This window comes from Penicillium canariense (assembly GCF_028826845.1).
Source record: "Penicillium canariense strain IBT 26290 chromosome Unknown utg000004l_segment0_segment0, whole genome shotgun sequence".
NCBI classification, from domain to species: Eukaryota; Fungi; Ascomycota; class Eurotiomycetes; order Eurotiales; family Aspergillaceae; genus Penicillium; species Penicillium canariense.
The window spans coordinates 3532929-3557308 of record NW_026622731.1 but is presented as its reverse complement, the minus strand read 5'-3'; the positions used below and the strand labels follow the sequence as shown (position 1 = coordinate 3557308).

General features: G+C 50.6%; 8 protein-coding genes across 8 annotated transcripts; 5 read left to right on the top strand and 3 right to left on the bottom strand.

Annotated features, from left to right (window-relative positions):
* Positions 1-1136: 1136 nt before the first annotated feature.
* On the top strand, positions 1137-4703 carry N7482_007584 (CHAT domain-containing tetratricopeptide repeat protein; the record flags this gene model as incomplete). Its single annotated transcript, XM_056689708.1, has 1 exon — positions 1137-4703. One exon carries the CDS (start codon positions 1137-1139, stop codon positions 4701-4703), a length of 3567 nt encoding a protein of 1188 aa, XP_056542137.1.
* Positions 4704-5835: 1132 nt separating this feature from the next.
* Positions 5836-6524, bottom strand: N7482_007583 (bZIP transcription factor; the record flags this gene model as incomplete). Its single annotated transcript, XM_056689707.1, is given in 2 exon segments — positions 5836-6303; positions 6315-6524. 2 exon segments carry the CDS (start codon positions 6522-6524, stop codon positions 5836-5838), a joined length of 678 nt encoding a protein of 225 aa, XP_056542136.1.
* A 1689-nt stretch (positions 6525-8213) lies between these two features.
* On the top strand, positions 8214-9327 carry N7482_007582 (aldo/keto reductase; the record flags this gene model as incomplete). The annotated part of the gene is made up of 4 exons (XM_056689706.1): positions 8214-8365; positions 8421-8685; positions 8738-9065; positions 9125-9327. 4 exons carry the CDS (start codon positions 8214-8216, stop codon positions 9325-9327), a joined length of 948 nt encoding a protein of 315 aa, XP_056542135.1.
* Positions 9328-10331: 1004 nt separating this feature from the next.
* N7482_007581 (uncharacterized protein) lies at positions 10332-11416 on the bottom strand (the record flags this gene model as incomplete). The annotated part of the gene is made up of 4 exons (XM_056689705.1): positions 10332-10519; positions 10573-10817; positions 10868-11306; positions 11362-11416. The coding sequence occupies 4 exons, from the start codon at positions 11414-11416 to the stop codon at positions 10332-10334; spliced, it is 927 nt and encodes a 308-aa protein (XP_056542134.1).
* A 908-nt stretch (positions 11417-12324) lies between these two features.
* Positions 12325-16333, bottom strand: N7482_007580 (uncharacterized protein; the record flags this gene model as incomplete). Its single annotated transcript, XM_056689704.1, has 4 exons — positions 12325-14096; positions 14157-14270; positions 14331-15945; positions 16040-16333. The coding sequence occupies 4 exons, from the start codon at positions 16331-16333 to the stop codon at positions 12325-12327; spliced, it is 3795 nt and encodes a 1264-aa protein (XP_056542133.1).
* Positions 16334-17781: 1448 nt separating this feature from the next.
* On the top strand, positions 17782-20601 carry N7482_007579 (alpha/beta fold hydrolase; the record flags this gene model as incomplete). The annotated part of the gene is made up of 3 exons (XM_056689703.1): positions 17782-18294; positions 18363-19617; positions 19673-20601. 3 exons carry the CDS (start codon positions 17782-17784, stop codon positions 20599-20601), a joined length of 2697 nt encoding a protein of 898 aa, XP_056542132.1.
* Positions 20602-21596: 995 nt separating this feature from the next.
* On the top strand, positions 21597-22544 carry N7482_007578 (glutaredoxin; the record flags this gene model as incomplete). Its single annotated transcript, XM_056689702.1, has 3 exons — positions 21597-21671; positions 21760-22172; positions 22265-22544. The coding sequence occupies 3 exons, from the start codon at positions 21597-21599 to the stop codon at positions 22542-22544; spliced, it is 768 nt and encodes a 255-aa protein (XP_056542131.1).
* Positions 22545-22996: 452 nt separating this feature from the next.
* N7482_007577 (60S ribosomal protein uL6) lies at positions 22997-24004 on the top strand (the record flags this gene model as incomplete). The annotated part of the gene is made up of 3 exons (XM_056689701.1): positions 22997-23042; positions 23364-23845; positions 23954-24004. 3 exons carry the CDS (start codon positions 22997-22999, stop codon positions 24002-24004), a joined length of 579 nt encoding a protein of 192 aa, XP_056542130.1.
* Positions 24005-24380: the final 376 nt, after the last annotated feature.

Below are 24380 nucleotides of genomic sequence, written 5' to 3'. Positions count from 1 at the left end.
GTACCGCGGTATTCCCATTGTGGACTCGCAAAGAAGGATTTGGCGTAATCAGCGTGTTCAAAGGCCCTGAAAAAATCTTGTATATTGAAAATGATAGGGTGCCGCTTGGGGCGACAGTTTTTTTTGCGAACAAGCCAGATTTGCGCATCGTGAACTATCAGCCGGCTTCGGTGACTATCCAGAATAAGTAACGAGGGCAGTGAAGACCACTTTGATAATAATTGACTATTACATTTCAGACCTAATTTATTAACCGCTAACTGGGATATTTGAAACCAGCAATTTGCTGCAAGCCTACCAAATCCGAGTCTAGCTATGTTATCACACTTTCCTGTTATGGGGACGGCAGTAGGATTCCTGTGGTGTCAGGCAGCTGGCTGCCCCACTATGTGCGGCCACCGGGAAATCTCCGGATTACGAGTCTCCCAGTCAGCCACCCAGAATATAGATTACGGCTAAACATGTACTCCACTGTCAGCCACGTCAATGGTCCCTATGATTAAAAAAGACCATAGCGGAGGCTCACCTGTATTGGACTGGGTAGGAAAGACCGAATTTCGCCATAGAAATGTTACTATTAATGTGACGGGGCTTCATGGAACGCCTTAAATGCCACAAGATCTTGGTATCTCGGATCGAGACTCGGTGATTTCGGGGACCTTCGGGATCGAGACATCGGAGGTCGCGTAAGTACGCATTGGTCGCGCTGATCGTGAGGGGGCAATGGGATCGTCTCTCAGCCATCGGCTAAATAATAAGCTTGAAGGCCGCCATTATGAGGTCTTCAAGATTCAGCCTGGTTCCAATCTGACTTGGTCGTTTTCACTTGATACATCTTCCTTTTTCTCACCCAGTTGACAGGCCCCTGACCTGTATACAGCCCTTTACAGTTAGATGGATACCATTAGATGGATACCATATCTCCTTTGACTAGGCTTCTAGCACGAATTGTAAGTTTGAACTCCAAGGTTGTGGGAAATGGTAGATAGAGAACTACAGGATGTGAAAGAATTGGAGGTACCTCTGGGAAAGTGAAGCCTATCTGCAACCGAAAAACACCTGAAAAACAAACTGACATCATTAGCACAGCCAAATAAGCTAGTATCGCCTAGAATGAAACCAAGCTTTTAGAAAGAATGGATGATTGCCAGGAAAATGTCCGCCTTGCTCAAACAGCCCTCGACGCTACCGCAAAACACCACCCCGACCTGGCGTTACGGTTAAACGGCCTAGCGAATACCCTCGCCGCTCGATATGATCGAACTGGAAACTTGAGCGATTTGCATGAAGCAGTCCGGCTCGCACGAACAGCCGTCGAGGCTACCCTAGCTGACGACCCCGATCTGCCACACTGGATGAATGAACTCGGGGTGTACCTGTTAACTCGAAATCTGCGTACCGGCGACTTGGGTGATTTACAGGACGCGGTGAACCTTATCCGAAGATCTGTGGATGCTACCCCGAAAGACGACGTCTATTTAGCATTACGGTCAAATAATCTAGCAAACGCCCTCTCAACCCAATATGACCGAACTGGAAACTTGGAGGATTTGCAAGAAGCAATTCGGCTAGCACAAACGGCTATCGATATTACCCCAGAAGATGATCCTGATCTAGCACACTGGTTGAATGAACTAGGGATGTACTTAAGAGCCCGATATGATCGAACTACAAACTTGGATGATTTGCAGGAGGCTATCCGTCTTGTCCGCAAGTCGGTCGACTCTACCCAAAACGACGACCCTAGTCTGCCAAATCGACTACGTAATCTGGCGAGCAACCTCTCAGCCCGATACGGTCGAACCGGAGATATAAAGGATTTAAACAAGGCAATCCGGCTGACCGAAATAGCCGTCGACGCTACTCCAGAAGATCACACCGATCTGCCGTCCCTGTTGAACAATCTCGCGAACAATATCTCAAGCCGATACGATCGCACTGGAAACTTGGAGGATTTACATGAGGCAATCCGGCTAGCCAAGACAGCCGTCGACGCTACCCCAAACGATCACCCCGATCTAGCCACCTGGTTGAGTACTCTAGCGATTCATCTCTCAACCCGATACGAAGGATTAGGAGATTCAGACGATTTGCAGCAGGCAATCCTGGTGGCCCAAAGAGCTATTGATACGACCCAGGAAGACCACCCCGATCTGGCTTTCCGGATGAGCAATCTCGCGAACATCCTCTCAATCGGTTACGAGCAAACTGGGAACATGGATGATTTGCAAGAAGCAATCCGCCTTGTCCAAAAATCCATCGACATTACCCCAAAAGACCACCCTAATTTAGCAAGCCGAGTTAATAATCTGGGCATCTATCTATCAACCCGATATGATCGAACAGGAGACTTGGAGGATTTACAGCAGGCAATTCGCTTAGCTAAAAGTGCCACCTCTGCTACTCCATACGACTACGAGCACCCTGATGTGGCACTTTTCTCAATCAATCTGGCTAGCAACCTCTCAACCCGGTATGACCGAACTGGAAATTTGGAGGATTTGCAAGAAGCAATTCGGCTAGCAAAAATAGCCATCGACGCTATCCCAGATAACCATCCTGACCTGGGACACTGGCTAAATAGTCTATCTGTCTTTCTCTCAAGCCGGTATCATCGAACTGGAGACTTCGAAGATTTACAGGAGGCAGTCCGGCTGGCTGAAACAGCCGTCACCGCTACCCCAGAAAACCACCCTGATCTACCCAATCGGTTACTGAACCTGGCTAGCAACCTCTCGACCCGATTTGATCGATCTGGAACCTCGGACTTGGATGATATACAGCAGGCGATCCGCCTTACCCGAAGAGCCATCGACAGTACACCAGAAGACCACACCGATTTACCACATTGGTTGAACAATCTTGCTATTTACATCTCAAAACGATATAATCGGACTGGAAATTTGGCCGATTTACAGGAGGCAATCTCAGTTGCTCAAAAGGCCGTCGACAACACCCCAGAAGAACATCCCGATCTCGCACCCTGGTTGAATAATCTAGCGATCTACCTTTCAATCCGATATGAACATACACATCAGCAGAATGATAAGGCCGCGGCTTTGAAGCACTTCTCACAAGCCCTCGATAACTTCCATGCGGCTCCACGCCACCGCATCGAAGCTGCCCGTCGAGCGATCGACCTTCTTGTTCCGGATGGCGATTTTGATAGAGCTCAATTGCTGGCCGGAAGAGCATTAGATCTCCTGCCTCTCGTATGCAGCCGCTACCTCGCCCGAGAGGACCAGCAGTATGCCATTCAGCAAACGTCGGGCCTAGCTGCCGAAGCATCCTCTCTACTCCTTCGGACAAACAATGATCCAGCTCGAGCTCTAGAGTATCTGGAGCACGGCCGGGGACTCATTATTGGATACCTCATTGACAGTAGAGGTGATATCTCAGATCTGTCCACTAAGCATCCCAAAGAAGCGGATGAATTTGATCGGCTTCGTCAAAAGGCTTTTATGCCTATTCGCCAAGAAGACCCCCTTGAGACTCGCCGACATTTGTTAGATGACCGTGAAGAAGTCGTAGCACGCTTAGAAGACTGCCTAGCGGATATCCGGAGACTAGAGGGATTTGATCGATTCCTTCTTCCCCCTTCTTCTAAAGCCTTACAAGCAAACACCACCGACGGGCCGATTGTGGTTGTGAACGTCACATCTATCAGCAGCGATGCCTTGATTGTTCGTCCTTCTGGAATCACGCACATTCCATTACCTGACTTTGGGGTATCGAAGGCTAACCAATATCGATCCTGGGGACTGACCCGCAGCCCATCGAGATTGATTGAGCTGAAAGAGACAGGAGGGCGGGATACCTTCCAACAGCTTCTACGTGATTTGTGGTCTGACTGTGTTCGTTTGGTGCTAGAGGAGCTAGGGTTTCTCTATCCGGAAAGCGACAGTGCACTTCCTCGCATTTGGTGGATTGGCACAGGCCTTGCTGCCTCCCTTCCCTTCCATGCGGCGGGCGATCATTCGCCAGGCTCACTTGAGAATTCTCTAAGTTGCGTCCTTTCCTCATATACACCATCAATCAAAATGTTACAGTTTGCAAGGGAAAAGACACGCGTGACACTCGGCGCACAGTCGGTGTTGCTGGTTACAATGCCGAATACCCCTGGTGAAGATGATCTCCCTGGCGTAATGGCAGAGAGTCAAGCAATCCAAGAAGCAGTCACTATACCTCATACGGTGAAAGCATTGATTCAGCCTAGCGCGGAGACCGTTCTCCAGGGACTCCAAGATTGCAGTATTGCGCATTTTGCGTGTCACGGATCGTCAGATATGCGTGATCCGTCGAACAGTTTTCTGGCTCTTCAAGGGCAGTCCGATTTGGTTGCCGACCCTCTTACAGTCAAGAGAATCTCCGAGTCCCATATGAAGCAAGCCTGGCTTGCATACCTTTCTGCCTGCTCCACAGCGGAGAACCAAATATCTGAATTGGCAGATGAAGCCCTCCATCTTGCGAGCGGTTTTCAGGTCGCTGGCTTTGCACACACAGTTGGCTCAATGTGGTCATCGAATGACGAAATTTGTGCGCAAGTAGCCGCCATTTTCTATCGTGAGCTCATCACCGAGAGTGGGTTGGCAGAAGGTAACCTTGCTGTCGCGACGGCGTTGCATACGGCTGTGATGACCGTCCGCGAACAAAATTTGGGAAGGCCATACCTGTGGGCCCAATACGTTCACTTTGGTGCCTAAATCAAACAATCAGTACTTTTTCACTACTATCTTTGCGTAATAATATCCCTACTAGGTAGACTAGCTACTACTCGCTGAAGAACTTAAGACCCAAAGCAAGAAGGCAAACACTTGGAGGGGCAAGCACATAAGACTTAATGCACGCTACATGTGCTAGACTTGTCCCTAAGAGCGATACAGTCAACTTCCCAATATTTCTTTCCCTGGAAAATAAACGACAAGTTTTCCTTGGCCAAAAGGCTTTCTTGCGATATCTCGCCAACCAAAGGCCGAATGACCTCGTGAATTAGCTCATCGTAGACCTATAACACAGGTGAGATGGGCGCGAGAGTCCCGGGTGGTGCGAATGCGCAGAATTGCCCCATAAAAGCAGAGGAACACCGAAATCCACGGTATACTGGCCTCTGCTGGACCGGGAGCCTGTAGACTTTAACATATTCAATGCATATTATACAGAGCTGAAATAGTAGGCTAAAAGATTTACTGGAACGGCGTATTCAAATAGCATTATTATTTCCACCATTGGCGCATTGAGTATTGGAAATGCAGGGAGAAAAGGATGCTATTACAACTGAAAACCTTACGAACTATTGTCAAATTTCTTCGATGATAACGGCATATGATGACACCAGTCACCGTGACAGCAAAGCACGGAGTCAAGAAGAGAGCTCAGTTGCAGCATCGAGACTCGTTGAATTCATGGTGACCTGCGTACCTGATAGGTGACTTGGGCTGCCAAAAAGATGAAGGGACATTTCTCCACACAGCCCGATCCTATCACATTAGTAGCAGCAAATGGTTAGCGGTGTCCTTGTTAATTTCATATTCACTGAGCGATTGCAGATATCCCCTCAGCGTTGTGCTGGGTGCTAACTATCTCAGGTTGAGCCGCCCAACCTGACACGTCTAGCAATTCTGGACTAACAGTACCTACAGCTACTGTAAGCCCCATATCTTTTTTTCGGGATTGAAAGGGTCATTATTAATTTGGAACTAGGTAATTTGTGAAAATACTGTAGCATCCGCTCGAGCTACAGTTGAGCTTTTGATATAGATGAGAACAAAAATTGACAAAACCATCCATAGCAAACGATATATTAAACAGAAAAAATGAAACAGAGAAAAGTTTGCACTACATGTTGGTTACATCGACAAAAATGTCAAATATCTCTTCGGAATTCCCTTCCAGGGCCATCGTATCATCCTCCGGCCAGCTCACCGAAAGATCGCCAGACATATTGGGGCTCTTCCCCGCCTCCAATGACCCATAAAACATCGTACTCGCCGAGAACGACAGTTGGGGAGACTGCGATGGGCTTGATTCGATATATTTCTGAGTCATCTTTGCAAGCTGCAGGTTGATTTGTTGGTCCTCGCATTTTGCATGCTCGAAAATCGTATTTGTGAGCTGCCAGATCTCTTCTTTTAGGCAGTCCACCTCAGCAAGTAGTATGTCCCGTTTGGTGCTCTCGTTATCTAGCACACTCTGAATTTGTTCGTGCTCTCTCTTCTTCTTAAGGCGGCATTTGCTAGCAGCAGCGCGGTTGCGTTCGAGATGTCGGGCTCTCTTGGGGCTGACAGCGCCGCAGGGTGCCGGGGGCTTCAAGGAACGGCGGGGTTTGAATCCTTGGTTTGACGGAAGGCCATCGTATTCTTGGATCCTTTATGCTGGTGCAACGTTTTGAGGAGAGATTCCTTCTCGCTGCGTGGGATGCCAAATGGTTTCGACCAGAGTGTGGATTCGATTTTTGGCGAAGGTGCGAACTGCATGTCTGACTGTGAAAGGTTGATGGGTCTGGACGGCTCAAACATAGTATCCATTGTGTGAGGTATGACCAGTAGCGGAATGCTGAATCATAACCGTTGATTCAAGATCATACATCAGGAAGGCGAGAAATATTGGACATATTGTGGAAAATAAATCCGCAGCAGAGGCTTCAATCCCGGGTACTTATGCAGACCGCTGACCAACGCTCAATGGTTCGTCCACAAGGACCATGGTGGTGGGCAACCTGATCCAGAATATGAGGTCCACAGCCCAGTTCCCCAACCCCAGGACTGGCACGAGGTGTTGCGACCGTACGTTGTGGTGCTATTCTATAGCTGGGGCAGACCTCATTGCCAACGATCGATGACAAAAGAACCATCAAACGCCTGAGCTTAGACAGTGAGCAAGGGCGGCCCACACCGAAATCCGAACCAATGAAAAGTAATGCCAGCCCCCAAAAATGTGGAGAATAGCCCAGCGGATCAGATTCTGTTAGGTCTGTGCCGCTAGGACGGGGGACAGCGAGCATAAGGGGTGGACAATAGGTGCAGGAGGCGATCATTCACAGATTTAGACTCAAATATACGGCGTCAGGGTAGTGCATGGAATGGAATCTAGAATCAAGAGGGGGCTAGATTTGATTTGACAGCCAAGGTCTATGACATCATCGGTAGGGCGAGGAGGACTTCGACGAATATTCACGAGTTGTCAAGCTTTAGTACCATCCATAGCTCTCTTCGCGCAATCGACCACCCTCTTTACGGGTTCTTTCACATGAAATAGTGCACTAATTCCGATGGGCGCACCGGAATAAGAGATTCGCTCAATCTGTTCTTCATTTTCCTTCCTATTAGTATACGCTCTCTGTTAGATGACCCTTGGGTAGATAGTCCACGACCACCATCTATTACATCAAAGTCTTGTGGGGTCTCACTCCTAATCGAGGCTGCACCTTTTAACTTCCGGATATCTCTTCCATTTCTAAGCCTGGGCGCCAATAGTGGCCTATCGCACAAGCTTCTTCTGTGCCGAATTTATGGATACGGCAGGAGGAGTCTACCCCTTAATCGGGATCTATGCCATAGTAGCTCTGTTTAAGCTTCTCGCATGCTCAGTCAACAGTTGGGACAGTTATAAAGCGCGCTACTGGATCAAATTCAAGGTAGTCTCCCCAATTATTTTGTCCCAAAAAAACAACACAAAAATAAAAAATCACGAATGAATGAACATCTTGTATAAAATCATGTGCTCATTTCGCATATTTTCTAAAGGTTCATTGCAATATAATATCTTGAGAGAAGTGGAAGGCCGTGTTAACCTGTTGTTATGAATTGCGTCATATCGAAGTCACTGAACCAACGTCAGCTTTTGGCTGAGTGGAGTAGCGGAGGTAACCCAGTTTGGGACCTTCGAGCTTCCAACCTAAAGCCCTCGCGAGTTTTATGTCATGAGATTCAAAACCTGGTTTCTTGAGATGCATGCATGATACCGAAGTTGACGTTAACGTTACAATAACTAATACTGATGACTAGGTATTCGTTTAGAAAAGCATGCTATCATCACAACGTAATATTTACTGTACCAGGATCAGATCATCTGCGATAAAAATTTTATGTAAGGTATTTTAACTTCAAATAAAAGGTCTACTATCTTGTTGGAGTGGTTAGACATTATGTCCATGTCCGCAACTTATTTTACCGTTTCTCTATCGAAGACTTTTTACCCTCAACACTACCAAAAGAATGGCGGCGCAAACACAGAAGACTTTTAAGCTCAACACGGGTGCCCATATCCCTGCTATCGGGCTTGGAACATGGCAGGATGAAGCTGCTCAGGAGGCTGCAGTTCTTGTGGCTCTCCAGGCTGGCTACCGGCACATAGACACCGCTCAATGGTAGTTTACCTTTTTTGTTGAGATTGATGGAAACACAAGCTAACTTCATGTTCAGCTATGGCACTGAGCCAGCTGTCGGGAGGGCTATCAAGCAGAGTGGCGTGCCGCGGAGCGAGATATTCGTTACAAGCAAGCTGTGGAACCACAAACACCATCCCGACGATGTTGCCCAGTCGTTGCAGCAAACATTGGATGATCTGGGCCTAGAATATCTCGATCTTTTCCTCATGCACTGGCCTGTCGCCTTCAAGCGTGGAGATGATCCGTTCCCTTCTGATAAGGACGGCAACATAATAACTGAGGATATTGACTATGTTGAGGTTGGCTTTCCCTTTTCATCACCTAAAAAAATAGATTGTTGACAAGAAACAGACTTACAAGGCAATGGATGCTGTTCGCAAGACTGGAAAAACCAAGGCTATTGGAGTTAGCAATTTTTCCCGAAAGGAACTAGAGCGCATTCTTGAGAATTCACCAACTGTTCCAGCAGTCCACCAGATGGAGCTGCATCCGTGGCTGCAACAAAAAGACTGGGCAGAATTCCACCAGAAGAAGGGTATCCATGTGACCCAGTACTCGCCATTTGGTAACCAGAATGAGATTTATGGTGGTCGCGAGGATCATGGTCAGCTAGTGAACGACCAAAAACTGGTGGAGATCGGAAAGAAATACGGCAAAACCTCGGCCCAGATTGCTCTAGGTAGGCTGACTTTTCTTTCTTTCAGGCCCATCTTGCAGTACCTAACTAATATATCTCAGCTTGGGGCATATCCCATGGCCGTTCTGTCATTCCAAAGTCCAAATCACCGGAACGAATTATGCAAAACTTCGATATTGCGTTTGAGCTCCAGGATTCGGATATTGAAGAGATCGACAAGCTCGATAAGAAGCTCCGCTTCAATGATTCAAGCAAAGATTTTGGATATGACCTCTTTTCAGATCTGGAGGGCAAGCAAAAGTAAGGATCGGGTTAGTTGGAAAAAGTTGTGTCATGGGTGCTAGACATAGGACTGCAGTGTCATCGCTGTGAGTTGCGAAGAGACAACAAATCTGGTTACGGGTGGCTCCTCTAGCGGTCACATCAGGAAACCGAGTGAACTGACCTTTAATATATTGGTCTCGTTGTTTGCACGTCTCTGATTCTGTGGCAAGACGGTTAGGAAATGTACCATGACCCGATATTCTTTTCTTCATGCCTTCAATTTCAGTGATTTCTACTGTGTGGCCGATTAAATCAGTGCTCAACTTCCTTGTTATCCTCTTTTACGTCTTTTAGCGGGTTCCTTGTCAAGTTCCCCTCCAAGAAATCAACGTCGGGTGATAGACTTGACATCCCAAGAGCTGGGTGTACCTATTGGATAGGCCGAAGTAGTTGAGTGAACCCGTCGCATCACCAGGGTCCCGCTAGACCGAACGGTTCTCACCCTCTGCTGTCTTGGAAGCCATGGGCGTAGGTTCTACAGCTTTGAGGTAAAATTAGTCGGCAGCAGGAAAAAATAGATGCCGGGGCTTGCAGACATTGGAAGCTGTGGCAAGGATGAAACTCTGGGCCTTTCGAGATTGAGATCAACAGTTGGAATGGGCTCAAGCCTTCATAAAGTGCTCTTACTTGTGCAACCAGAGCCGGTCAAACAGTTTTCCGCCATCCAAAAGTATGTTTCTGAAGCAAAATATTGGTTCAAATTAAAGCGATTGGCACGAAGATACATCTCGTCGTTATAATTGCATTTCTGTCTAGGTTGGCACGGGTTAAGATGTGGCTAAACGATGGTATGATTTTCTCCGTTGTACTACAATTTAAGACTAGAACCAATCATCACTAGATGAGGAAGGCTTGAGCGTACATGCTTTTCATTGTTGATCGGCGGGATATTCAGCGTCATATATTGCCATATACCGCATGCCGGATCTCTACACGTTATGGATGAAATTCACTTGTCTTGAAAATTGATCTACCCTCTCCTGTTCATCCATTGACCACAACACCCCCATTAGGATGCAAGCATTGACCGGAAATAAAGCTTGAATCTTGGCTCGCAAGGAACACAAAACATGAAGCAATCTCACTGGGCTGACCCGGCCGACCCATGGGAGTGCCACTAAACTGCTCCATGGCAGATGAGTTCATAGTCGCAGGAATAAGGGGAGTCCAGACTAAATGCAATGTTAGGCAACAGTAGAGGCGTGACTAAGATTCCGTCACTTACCTGGCCCAGGACAGACAGCATTGACCCGAATACCATTTTTGATCTGTTGATTCGACAATCCTCTAGTAAATGCCACGAGTGCACCTTTTGTGGCGGTATAATCAAGCAGGTCTGGACGTCCAATATAGGCGTTGATTGATGCACAATTGATGATGCTTGATCCGTTCTTCAGATGAGGAAGAGCGTACTTTGAGAGATAAAAAACGGAATGGATGTTAGTATCAAATGTAGACACCCACTGCTCCCTATTATACTGTTAATACGACAATAAACATTGCTTTGAGGTTTCACTCACTCATCCAGATCCTTGATATCTTCTATCATATTTTGGGTCCCAGCGTTGTTGATCAAAATGTCGATACCGCCCAAGTGTTGCAAGGCTGCATCGACAACCTTTTTGCAGTTTTCTTTTTCTCTCAAGTCTACCTTCAGAACGAAACATTTCTGGCCCAGTTCCTTCACCCGACGCACAGTTTCCTGAGCGTCTGTCTCCTCTTCTGGCAAGCACGTGATCAAGCTAGATGCGCCTTCCATTGCGAACAGAATAGCAGTCGCTCTGCCAATTCCAGAGTCACCTCCAGTTATGATAGCATTTTTGCCAGTCAGCTTTCCAGCAGCTTTATATGTCTGGTATCCATTATCTTCGGACGGAAGCTGAGTAGAAGTAGGCTTTGGGTCTTCCATTTCATGCTGCAGACCAGGCTTCTTGTGATGTTGCACTGGGATTTGATGTCCTGCGGTGCTTTGTGAGAAGGGCTGGGCGTAAGAGACTGTAGATTACAAGCTTACCCTGCTGGAACTGAGACTGGGGCCCTCTGGCAGTTCTTTCGGTTTCTTCTTGCATGATAACGGGATGCGTTGAAATTGGGAAAAATTCCTAGGTGGTTTAATCGAATACAGATTTGCCTGGTTTCTAGCTAATCTTATATAGCATCTAACCCTCATTTCGTCAACAAGATGTATGACGTCGATCCAACTTTTAGCCAGAAATGGCACATTTTGTCATCGATTCGAGCTACTTATTGGCGGTGGGCGTACCACCAATTGAAACTGCTGGATGATTGTTGTTCCGAAACAAGGACATGATAGAAGACCTGTTTGATATCCGGAAACAAGTTTCGAGAGAATCTGGGGGTTTATACCCTTTTTATCAAGCCTAAATCAAACCTAAAACAAGTCGATAAAGTATTTTGTTCTAAATTAGGGGGCATTTGATTTCACTTCCCGTGTTAAGCCCGCAAAACCTTATTAAGCCTTTTCCCGGAGACCGTAACCATCGGATATGATCACGAAATTACACAGTATATTCAGGAGTCTGATGGTGTAACCAGTGCCAAGTGCAAAAACATCTTCGCCGTTTTACACTCTTCTCGTAATTCTAACCCCCGCCAAGGCGCCAAGTCAATAAGCACGCTCTACGTGGGAATCACCGGAGGCAGAACTAGGCAAAAATAAAACAGGTGTGATAACATACGGTCGGCCGCCAGGGATTAGGGGTGCTCGGACGTACCCGAACATTCAGAGGGTGTTCCGGATGCTTATGATCGAGCGCTTGCTGTAGCTAGTCGCTTCGGCCATCTCGGGAGTAGCCAGCGCGATCTACAACAGATCATATCGCGTGAATCCCCTTGTTTTCATTATACTGTGCATACATCGTACATATCTCATAACACGGATATGGCGGGAATCACCCAGAAAGCACATACTCACAAAGCGTATACCAGAACCACGCCCAACATCCGGGCCTCCACCTTACACCTCATCATCTGAATCAACCCAGACCAAGACCCCCTTCTTATCAGCGCGCATGTCCCCCGTAGGCAGAACGCGCAGTGTCTTGTTAAAATACGTATCAACAACCACAAGCTGCGGCTGAATCCAGAGACCGCGCTTCGCAGCAAGGATATTGAACTTCACCGTATGCCGAGACAACGGAACGAGTTGGATAACCGTAGTCTTGGGCCCGCTAAAGGCGAAGTGCTCGCTGGCCTCCATCATCAGGTTGAAGGTCAAGAAGTGAGTGGACGGGTTCTCGAGCGTGTACTCCAGGTGGAGGAGGCCCGAGAGGGAGTTGGACGCGTATGACGAGGCGAGGACGCGCGGTTCGCCCATGGGCACGACGAAACGGGGGATGTCGAGGATTGCGGTTGTGGCGTCTGCTTCGGGGTCAGGTGAACTGGCGTTTGTGTTGCCGGCGGCCCGCCGGCGCCAGGTTATTTCTAGGGCCATGTTGAGCGCTGTGGGTCGGCGGTCGCCGAGGGTTGTTTTCTGGATGTCGAAGAAGAAGTTGGATTCGCGCAGCTCCTCAGGGCCGATGTGTGGTGTTTCAGGGCTGACGAGAACTTCTGGGTCGACTGTGGATACAGCCCCGCCAGTCAGGGTGAGGAGCTTCAGGGACATCTGGTCGATGACGAGAGGTTCCAGCGCGAAGGAAACCACTTTTGAGTTGAGACACCATCTCTGAGACAAGCCGCCGGGTGCTGATGCAGGGTCGTCGCTAATCAAGTCATCACTGACGGAGAAGAAGTCCGGCCAGGGAAGGGGGTGGATGGAAGGCCTGAAGTCATAGTTGGCTTCGAACGGCCGGATGAACGAAAGGTCCACAGTTATGGTCTTCATTATAGGGGTTTGAACGTCAGAAATAACGTGGTAAACTGCAGAAATCTCCAAGGAATACTTCGCGGCGTCCTGGGTATCAGCCAGAACAACGGTCAACTCCTTGTCAGAGGCGCGCTCCATGACTCCGACAGTCTGCTTCAGGAAATGCGACGGGCCCTCAGTTGGCGAACTTGTTCCCGACACTAGAGCGTCCGAACTGCCATCAAGCCACTGGAGCTTGGCTGATGATTCCGGGCTGCCGAAAAGTCTGATCTCGGCTGAGACATCGGCACCCTCGTCCTCCTCATTGTGGATGCCAATTTTCAAAGCAACGCGCTCGTTGGTATAGTATGTCTCCCGCAGGTTGGGGGTGGAGATGCGAATCTTGGGCGGCTTCGGCATAATCTTGCAGTTTCCGGTATCTCGGTCCTTGCCAACTCTTCGCCGTGACGGTCCTTTTTTGGTCTGCTGCCACCAGTGGGCATTTCGCGGGCTGTGGTCGGTAATCACATAAACAAGATCGAACTTCTCCTCGTCAACTACCATCGATATGGAGGCAACCTGGGCTTCTCCGGCTTCGCGGGGGATGCAAGTAACATTGTAAACTTTGGTCTGGGATGGTCCAATTGTGAGGTCGGCTACTCCAACGAGCGTAGCAAGAGCACCCGTTGGGGACTGGATGTCACCTGCGGAGCTTGGTTGGCGGAGTGATAATGAAGAAATACAGCAGGGAGATGAGATATCAGCCTCGTTGTTCTGGTCGGATTGTAGCTTCACTGGTCGGAGACAACCCTCGAAAACAAGTTTCACCCTAGACAGTTTGATAGGGGCAGATGCTTTCTGAGCACAGGAGGAGATGATAAGTTGAGCTTGCAGAGGCTCGCCGACATTGCCCTCAGACTTCTCGAATACAAACGAAGCAGTCACTGGGATGTACCGTCAGATTTATTGAATCATCAGCGTTGTATAGATAAGAGGCAACGTACGACTTGTCATGACATCTTCCGCACGAAGAACCACGGAGGGTTTAGGCCTCTCAGTAGGAAGATTCTCGAGGCTCTTGTGGATGTTATAATTCCATGCAGGCCTTGGTGGGAACACTATACAAGCAAAACATTAGGAGAGCCAATGGCATCCGATTCAGGGCTAGCTCTTCTTACCTTTATTTAGCAACTCCCAGTCCACTCGCAGAACCGTTTCGCTCTTCTGCAATCGAAGGGCACTTTCCCTCAAAGCCCATCCGAAGCTTTCCATCAGAAACCACCAGCCGGACTTGCGCCAACTGAGAGTTGGCCACAGTGGCTCAAGAACACTATACGCTTCAGACCATGAGCCGATGCGTATGTACTCTTCCGCAATCTCGAGACTTAAACGTTCAACTTGCCGCGTTTGAGATCGCTTCGAGAACTCTTGAAGAGCGTCTTTGAGTGAGCTCAATATCAAGTCCGAATGGTTGAAGCCTGCCTCGCCCGACTGCGGTGCTTCAATATGTGTCTCTGGGGCCAGATACGTATCATACAAATAGGACTTGTTGGCGATTTGAGAGGCAGGAGATTGCCCAGGGGACATCCGGTCCTCATTGGGGATTTGCAAAGCAAGAGCGCGTCGGGCCATGGTATGTTTAGCCGAACGATATAGCCAATACCCTTCGTGATGCAATTGCTCCCACGGGTTGACCCGCTCGCCAGTGGGAATGGACTTCTCGGGGGCTGTGAAAATTGAGAACCTCAACGCCTGGTCACCCGAAGCTTCTGGCGATGGCAGAGAAACTTCCGCACGGCGGATGAGCTGCGCCATGACCAGAGACCATCGTGCTTCCCAAGCCTCCCACCCGTAGTTCTTGCTACCCTTGCCTCTCCGATTAATAATATCTTTAGTGCGAATTCGGTGGTCGACCCAGAAGCGGGTCGCAGAAGTAGTTTGGCTTGTCCACAGCAAACAGCGGATGATGCGAATCGCAAGGGCATCACCCAAGAGACGCGCATCATTGAACCGCGGGTCCCAACCTGCGATATTTTCAAAGACTTCCTGTCCAAAAAGGGTTTCGTATGCACTCTCGTAGTTTCGGCAGGCGGCGTCCATCTCCTGGCGGAACTCTGCAAAGATGCCGAGCTTGAATTCATAGCGTACATTCCACCCCTGCAGTGACAGTGTCTGGGAAGTACCGCTTGTTGGTGGTGCCGTCGGGGGAGGAATACTGCTCCGATTCCGCTTGCGACGGGCATGCTTGGACAAATCCCGGTAGTACTCTACAACCGATGGCTGCAGCAGAGAGAACAGGGACTTCACGAAATCCCGTAGCTCCGAAGACGTCGCGTCCGGTGGGATGACGAAGATCGACTTTTGGTCCAGATTCGTCGCCCTTCTAATTCCGGCTATACGGTCATCGATCTCACCTTCATAGCCTCCATCACCCTCTTCCGAAATCAGCACAACTAGGAATCGCGTCTTGAAACCGGAGGATGCCCACTCCTTTTTCAAGCTGTTGATCTCAATCTTCAGCTGATTGTCGCGCAATGAATTCATGTTCTGGTCCAAAGAAAACGGGAAGAAATTGATCACCGCTGCAGGGACCAGATCTTGGTGTTTTGTTACCCATAGCGGCGTAAGGAGGCCATCCGAGAAGGTCGGAGAGCCCGGAGATAACGGGGAGATGGGCGAATGGAGAACATATGGTGAACTCGATGCGGGAGAGCTGCCGTCTGAGTCGGTCGTAGGGCTGGTCGGTGAGGAGGTCCGCGGGGGATTTGCTTTGCGCGGTGGGAGTTTATAAGACTAGAACGTAGGTTCGTCGATTAGCATGCTCCTCGAGCCAAGACAAACCACCTCGGCGCTTTTCACGTGCCGTTCGACGAGAGGAGAGACCTACCCGACCTGAACTCTTGATCCGGTATGCTATATGTGGCGATGATGCATCCCCACTTGGTGTGAGACCCGATCTCCACGGCATCTGGGAGCCATCCTCCTCCAAGAGCACTATCCGCAACTCCTCCGCAACTGCCCCGCTCAGCGGTGGGAAATCGGAGAAGATTTTCGGGCCCTTCTCTGCAAGGAGTGGGTAGTCGACAGCAGCCCCTGGGTCATCTTCAGCATCTGCCTCTAGCCCTGAGAGCAGGACCAAAGGAAGATTGTGGTTGACGTAGTCTAGCGGGTAGGCGTCCATTGCGGACGGCGTGTTGCGCGAATCGGTCACCGCATGTCTGGTCGAAGTGAAAATGGGGCTTGTCGAGAATGAATCAATGGTATCCAGGCGGCCCACAGCTCTTAACTCTTATCAAATCCGAGAGGACTGTGCTGGTCCAAGGGTGAGAGAATGTTCGCAGTGGGCTTGTTGAACAAGTTGGACAACACCTCCCGGGGGTAGCTCGGGGCCGGTGTGCGGTACTGCCGGGTGCCTTGCGGGCGGTCAGCGGGGTAGACCAGTTGTGTTTCGGGTGTCAACAAGGAGAGCCGTCAGGGAGTCGAGTTTACTTGGGTGCTAGGTATTTGAGTGGATAAAAATCATCCCCGTCTCCCTCCTACCTACTTGCAAACTGATCAAAAATCGTTCGTTTATCTTTAGAATGGTGGCTTATTTGAATTGGAATGACTGTCTTCCCTGGACGATGTGACTTAGGCAGTGGGTATATATATTTAGAGATAAAGTGATTGTTTGGCAGTGGCAGGGGACTAGGTAGATGTATATTTCTGTATACGATTATTCATTCTTTAAGAACACGCGTCCGGCATTACGCATCATCACTTCTTCCATAAGTAACTAACATAAAAGGGTTTGTAATCAGATCCCTATTGCCTTACGCGTGCCCGATTTTGCACCTCCAAAGCTGCGGCGGCGCTCATCTCCGAGATCGCTGGCTGCCGATCACTTAGCCCGGCATCAGGGGTCTTCTAGAAACGCCGCGTTCTTGACGAATCTGATCTGAGGTTCCACGTGGAATTTATGTAGGATGTGAGAGAGGCATCCACTATAGAAGTACAGCACGCTAGATAGAGTGATATACATATGTGCCTCATCTCGGAGGATATGTGCAGGACAGAAGATCGCGATCGTAAAGAAATGACTGGTCAAAGCGGACCCATGGATCGTTGGTAAAGCTTCCCGAACGGGCTGTGGTTCCGACAAACAAACCACCAAACGAGTGGGAAATTGGGCTCCGTCGGTGGAGCTGAAGGCGCGAACGCTAAAGAAACCCCATATCCAAACGGAAGAAAAAGACCATAGTTCATGACTTTTGTTAGTCTTCAAGTCTCCGGGGTTCACTCCTTATCCCACCTCCCTTCTCTTCTTCATCCCTCCAGCCACACTTTTCTCTCTCTTTCTTAACGCTCCTTTAATTTCCTTATCAGTTCTCTCCCATCCCACGTCATCATTTTTCGGCAAGGGGTTTCACTAGGGCCAAAACAACCGACAACTAGGTTTGCCCCCCCTCCCCCCCCCCCCCAAATTGCGGCTCGACAGATCGAGAGACTGCCGTGATCCAGCGCCTGCAGCAGATCATGCGCGCGGCGACTCGATTTTCACCTTGCATATCTCCTTGATCCTCCCCGGGCGAGAGAGGGTTGTCTGACTCAAAGAGGGTGGGTGTACCATCCCTGGAACTATTGAACGCCATGCATCTCGACGAGCCCTTCCCGGCACCGCCCAAGCAGGCGGAGTCTGCCCTGCTCAATCGCCGTCGCCGTCGCAAGTCACTTCCTATGCGCGGTCAGGGAGCCAACTCATCTGCCGATCCAACGTCGCCTGAAGTCATCTCGTCGCTGATATCGTCCCTGTCCGCGATCTCCGTGCCCCTGAACTCGCATTTTGACAACGTGCCGCGCATCGACTCCAAAGATTCCTCCGACCCTGGCCTGCCAGAGGTCCCGCAAACCGCACCGTGCTTCACCATTCCCCCTTCCAAACAAAATGGCTTTGGATTGAGCTTCGGCACCCACGCCACTACCGAAGAACCCCCGCATTTCCCATTCTTGCACCCAGATGATGCCGCCTCGTCGCCCGTCATTCGCATGGCCAGAGCGCCCCCGTCACCCAAATCACCCAAGTCCCCCCGCTCGCCGAGATTCAGACCGTTCAAACCGACCGACCCAACCACCCGGCCGGAATCGAGGGATTCCTATACGTCGGTAAGGGCGGCGCCGGAAGACACTGCGTTCGGGACGATTAGCGCGGAGCCCGCCCCCGTTCGTCGAAGGCCCCCAGCATCGCATCGAACAGTTCCGCCGGACGAACGAAGAGTTTGAAGAGCCATTTTGGACTGCTGAAGAGATCATCGCGCGAGTTCAGCAACGACAAGGAAACGCAGGCCGATCGCCTGCGACGGACCACCAGCCACAGCGAGAGCTTACGGCATAACACTCCTCGCAGTCGGGCGAGTTTGCGCTCCATGTATTCCATGGCAGATGTCGCTGAAGAGAATGGGCCCAATGGCCTGAAGGGGGATCTAATTGAGGGCCTGGTGACTAGCACCCCGCCGACCAGGGAACAACCATCAAGTCAGAACACCCCCGACCCCGCCCACAATCCGGGAGGAATTGGAAGTGGTCGAATCATTCCGACGCGGGACTCCTCTCTGCGCCACCGACACAGTCAATCCTCGGGCTCGAAGAAGTGGAGGTCTGCTCGTCACAGCCGATACTCCTCGACTGCCAGCAGAGAGTCGACTGTCGCAGAGAATGGATTACCAGGGTCGAGCAACGACGCAGAGCAGGTGACCCGGAGAATCCAGGAGCTGAAAGACCAGCAACAGAGGATTAGAACTGAGCTGGAAGTTGATGACAACCCTACTAAATCGATGACGACCACCACACCTGCGAAGCTGTCGAAGCCATCGCGCAGCAGCAGTCAGATTGATCCGAACCGCAACCCTTTGCTACAGAAGGAGCCCAAAAACGAACGTTCTGTTATGAATGATAGCGCCCCGTCACCGTCAGTCATGACTGGCAAGAGCCGAACCGGGAAGCCCGGGGCGCCATTATCATTCAAGCCTACCAACTTCGCTCCTCAGTTACAAAGGCAACCATCCGAAAAGCTTGAGCATGAGACAAGCCGTTATCGACGATCCCTGGAGCCCATCTCCCCCACCCCGTCTCACCGTCGCACGCCGTCTGGTCCTACACTAGTCAACCGTCAATCACTCAATGCCGAAAGGCCGTCTAGTGCAGATTCGATCGATCTGGCTGTGGATGACTATGTTTTCTCCCCCAAACTGACCCAGAAAGTCGCCCACCCGACCTCTGGCCGCACTATTGCGTTCTCCGAAGTCGGTGACCCCAAGGGTCATGTCGTTCTTTGCTGTCTTGGTATGGGTCTCACCCGATATCTCATGGCATTCTATGATGAGCTTGCTCGGACGCTCAACTTGCGCCTGGTGACCCTGGACCGTCCTGGGGTTGGCGAGAGTGGACCACATCAACTGGACGAGCCCAGTAATCCTCTCAGCTGGCCAGGTAAGTAGATGATGTTGCACCGCCAAGAAATTTCTCCCGCCTAACACATGACTAGATGATGTCGCCATTGTTTGTAATTATCTCCGGGTGACCAAGTTCTCGATTCTCGCTCACTCGGCTGGTGCCATATATGCTCTTGCCACGGCCCTTCGAATCCCTCAGCACATTCGTGGACGTATCCATCTCCTTGCTCCCTGGATTCCACCCTCTCAACTCTCTAGCATCGGCTCCCAAAAGGAGCCCGTGCCGACCAATGCCGTTCCCTACTCCCAGAGAATCCTCCGTGCTCTTCCCACATCCCTTCTCAAGGTGGCCAATACTAGTTTCATGAGTGCTACTAGTGCTAGCATCACTACTAGCCTCCCCAAGTCCCCACGACGAGCCCGGAAGAAACCTACCAAAGAGACCCCCAAGGAAGAAGCACCTCCTGTTCCAGACGCTGCATTAAGCATCGAGACCAAATCTCCACAATCCGATGGTTCCTCGGTCCTGGGATCTTCGAAGCCATCGAACATCTCCCACGCCGCGTACAGAACGAGCGACGCCACCGTTGGATCGCGCGCCAAGTCTCCAGAAGAAGAGCGGGAAAGACAGCGCGACTATGACACGCGGCTCACCCACACTATCTGGGAGCTGGCCACTGCCAATGCCAACCCCGCAGTTGATCTCTTGATCTGCTTGGAACGCCGCCAAACCATCGGGTTCCGCTATGTGGATATCACGCGAGCCACCGTGATTCACCACGGCAGCAAGGATACCCGCGTGCCCGCTGAAAATGTCCAGTGGCTGGGCAAGACGATGCGGCGCTGTGAGGTGCGAATCCTCGAGGGCGAAGGCCACGGTCTCATGGCCTCTGCAAGCGTGATGGGCAGTGTCTTGACTGAGATTGCCAAGGAGTGGGAAGACTGGACGACCATTGTCCAGGGCAAGCGTCGGGCGAACGCTCAACTTGCTGCACGGCCGGGTCTTTCCGTTCACACTTGAGCATCAGTCAGCCACCATCTGACAATAATTCCCTTATCCAAGAGACTGAACGCCGCACTTCGATCCTTCGATATATCTCCCCCCCCCTTTTTTCTTTTCATTTAACCGCATCTCCCCCCGGCCCCCCTTTCTCCTATGCGTTACATATATGTCTTACATCAATGCTCGCCCTGGTCGTCTAAACACTTCCTGAAACCCACCATCACCATCATCTTCCCTATCCCTTTCCCACCCGCTACCGCAGCAGGCTCTGTGGTCCCGACTGTGACCTTTTTCCCTCCTCTACTTACACATATCTACACCTACAACACCATACATATACCTAATAGTGGCCGATGTACGCCCCGTCTATGGATTTATGTGGAGTCGTGCTCGGACAAAACCCTTTTGATTTAGCATAATACCCACGTCAGCTTTCCATACTAATTCCACATTCTCATTGGTACTTTGTAACCTGTAGCCGGTAATTAATTGCCGATGAATCAATGAACCAACACTATCAACCAGCACATCATTCAGCAGACCCTGGAAATCCCCTCTCCCAACCCATCGACCGGGCTTGGCCTCCGCCAAGCATCGCGCTCAGACCGGGCACTTAGTCCCCGCCCGCACTCAGGGATGACCAAAAGCCCCTGGGTTACCAGAAACCCCACATGCCCCAGCCCGGCATTGAATGTCTCACACGAGCCGCTGCCAGACCCAGCCGATTATTGTTTTGGCTCAATTCAATGATCAGTCTCAGTTTTCTGTCCTCCCGATAACTAGTTCAGTTCGCCAGCGTCCATGCCCCAGCCAAGGCGGTGCGTAGAAGCTTGATCGGCCAATTTCTTGGCGCCCGGGAAACCTGTCACGTTGCGCTACCGGGATTGGACCCTAGTGTCGCGTCGGGTTCGGGGCGTTCTATGGTCGGTCTCGATCGTCCAGTCCAGACCAGCTTTCCTTACCACCACCCCTTGAGCGGAGCATTCGGTGAGAGAACAACGCTCAGAATCAACATGCCTTCTCAACGGCGTGTGCGGCTGCTTGCGGTCGCGGTTATCGCGATCTTGCTCCTGACGTTTTACTACTCGGTATGACGAGAGAGCTCTTCTCTGCCTCGGCTCTTTTTTGCGACCCGTTCAGCGCATGATTCTAACGGACAGGACGTTTGTGGTTTAGGGCGACGCGAGCAAGATTCAAAATCAGAAGTTTTACCGATCTACACTCGAGGCGATGCGGGCCAAGGAAGAGGCGAAACAAGCGCCCAAGGAAAAGATCCCGGATCCCGTCGTCAAGTCTAGCTCCGGCGCTGTCGGCCCAAAGATTGGCGATCCTGATGTCGAGCGACCTGCGGTGCCTGCCGCGAAGGAGAAGGAGGGTGCGGGCGAGGATATGGAGGAAATTCCCATTGCAGGGCGGATCAAGATGACCGTGCCCAAGAACAAGGGTGTGCAAGACTCAGCCTTGAACGCTGGGGCACCGGAGGAGGTGAAGAAGAGTAAGGCATGGGAGGGGGAAGAAGGAGGAGGAGGAGACCACCGCGCAGCTAGACGCAAAAGACGAGCTGAACTCGATTCTGAAGCGGGCCCCAGGTATGTGTGATGAGGGATTCTGACTGCGTAGCATTTGCTCACTGCCAATCTCGTCCAGTCATCATATTCTCCAAATCCTACTGCCCACACAGCAAACGAGCTAAGTCCATCCTGCTGGGCCACTACAACATCTCGCCACCGCCGTTCGTCGTCGAGCTGGACCAGCACCCTATCGGACCGGCTCTCCAGCAACTTTTGAAGGAGAATACGGGCAGGGGCACTGTTCCCAATGTCCTGGTGAATGGCAAGAGTATTGGTGGTGGAGCTGAAATGGCTGCCCTGGATGAGAGTGACGAGCTGGCATCGAAGCTACGACAGCTGGGTGGCAAGTGGATTGCAGAGGTCACGCATAAGAACCCCGAATCAGGGTGATTGTGAGGTGGTGCTGCGGTTGGCGGATTTGGGATTCATTATTGTTTCGTCATCACCATGTCCTGGGACTAGGACCGGCGTTTTTGGGTTGCTGGAGTGTACATAATTTGCACAAGTATCACCGCCATTTAACTAGTTTATGGACCCAAGAATCACAGGGCCGACCGAAGATGTAGATTTCTAAATTTCTGGTCGTTTTGTATGGAAGCAAACCAGACAAACTTAGTGGCCAGGTGATTCAGGTGTCGATAACTTGCCCCATGCTAGATCGACACAGCACGTGATGATAGCAGCTCGCTGATAAGCAACCCTACACTAGCCCCAATCAGGTCCTAAGCGACGCACAATCCCGTGACGGTCAATTTCGCTCCACCATCAACTCCAACCCGAATTTTGATCCTCCCGACATCGACAATTCACCCCCCTCGGCCAATTCCACCCACGCAGTCAAGATGCGGTACATTCACTCCGAGGAACGGCTGCCCATTCCGGACAATGGTGAGCTTGCGACTTTGCTTGTTTTTCGATCAGGATCAGGGATGTGTGGGAAATGTGGTGGGAGATTGTCGGTGGTCGCGCCTCTTTCATGGACATGAGAAGACATGAACATGAACATGAACGTGATCATGAACCAGAGGAGCAAAAAGGAAAGAAAGAAAACCTCAATTCGACCGCGACGACACCGCTATCACCCAACAGCAAGAGGAGGAATTTTGGATTTTCCCCATCACTTGACCTTTGGAGGACAAATTTTTTTTGGAACATGCGCATAACTCCAGGGAACAGACCCGGCTGATTGATTTCTCTTCTCCTTTACAGTGAAGGTTCACATTCGTTCGCGGGTTGTGACCGTCGAGGGCCCCCGCGGCAAGCTCGTCAAGGACCTCTCCCACATCGCCGTTACCTTCGGTCGCCCCGAGAAGGACATCATCTCGATCGAGCTGCACCACGGTGCCCGCAAGGGTGTCGCTACCCTCCGCACCGTCCGCACCATCATCAACAACCTGATCATTGGTGTCACCCGCGGCTTCCTGTACAAGATGCGCTACGTCTACGCCCATTTCCCCATCAACGTCAACATCGAGAAGAACGCCGAGACCGGCTGCACCGAGATCGAGATCCGCAACTTCCTGGGTGAGAAGTACGTCCGCCGCGTGACTGCCCAGCCCGGCGTGGAGATCATCACCTCTACCAACGTCAAGGATGAGCTGCAACTCTCCGGCAACTCTCTGGAGCACGTCTCCCAGAGCGCCGCCGACATTCAGCAGATCTGCCGTGTCCGGAACAAGGATATCCGTAAGGTGAGTGGAACAAGTCCCATCGCGCTCGAGATGCATCTGCCCTCGCATTTCTCTCTGCATTTGCCTTCTCCATCCTCCATAGCTCGTATACTAATCCTTCTTTTCCAGTTCCTGGACGGTCTGTACGTGTCGGAGCGGACCAACATCATTGAGGAGTAAAGAATGACCCCTTGATTGGGTTCAGGTGTCCGGGAGAGCTTCTTTTTAATTTCGCCTACTTGCATATAGGGAAGCAAAGCGAAATGACAAAAAACAAACGACCTTGCAAAAATTTACAATTTCCCTTTCACTTTACGCGTTAGGCTTTTCTATGAGGCATGTAACGAAGGTGCAATTGTATTGTCGATTTATTCATGATTCCTTGTCACTATCCTGGCAACGGGGATCGGGTAGCAGCGTCTATTCCACGATGCGCCCGTGTACTCCGTACGAAATAATTGTAGACCCTCGCAGAGCGTGAAAGACTAGTTACTATGTATCCTGCCAATGATGCCTTAGAATCAGGAATGTCGTGTTTCGACAGGCGGCGCCGTGC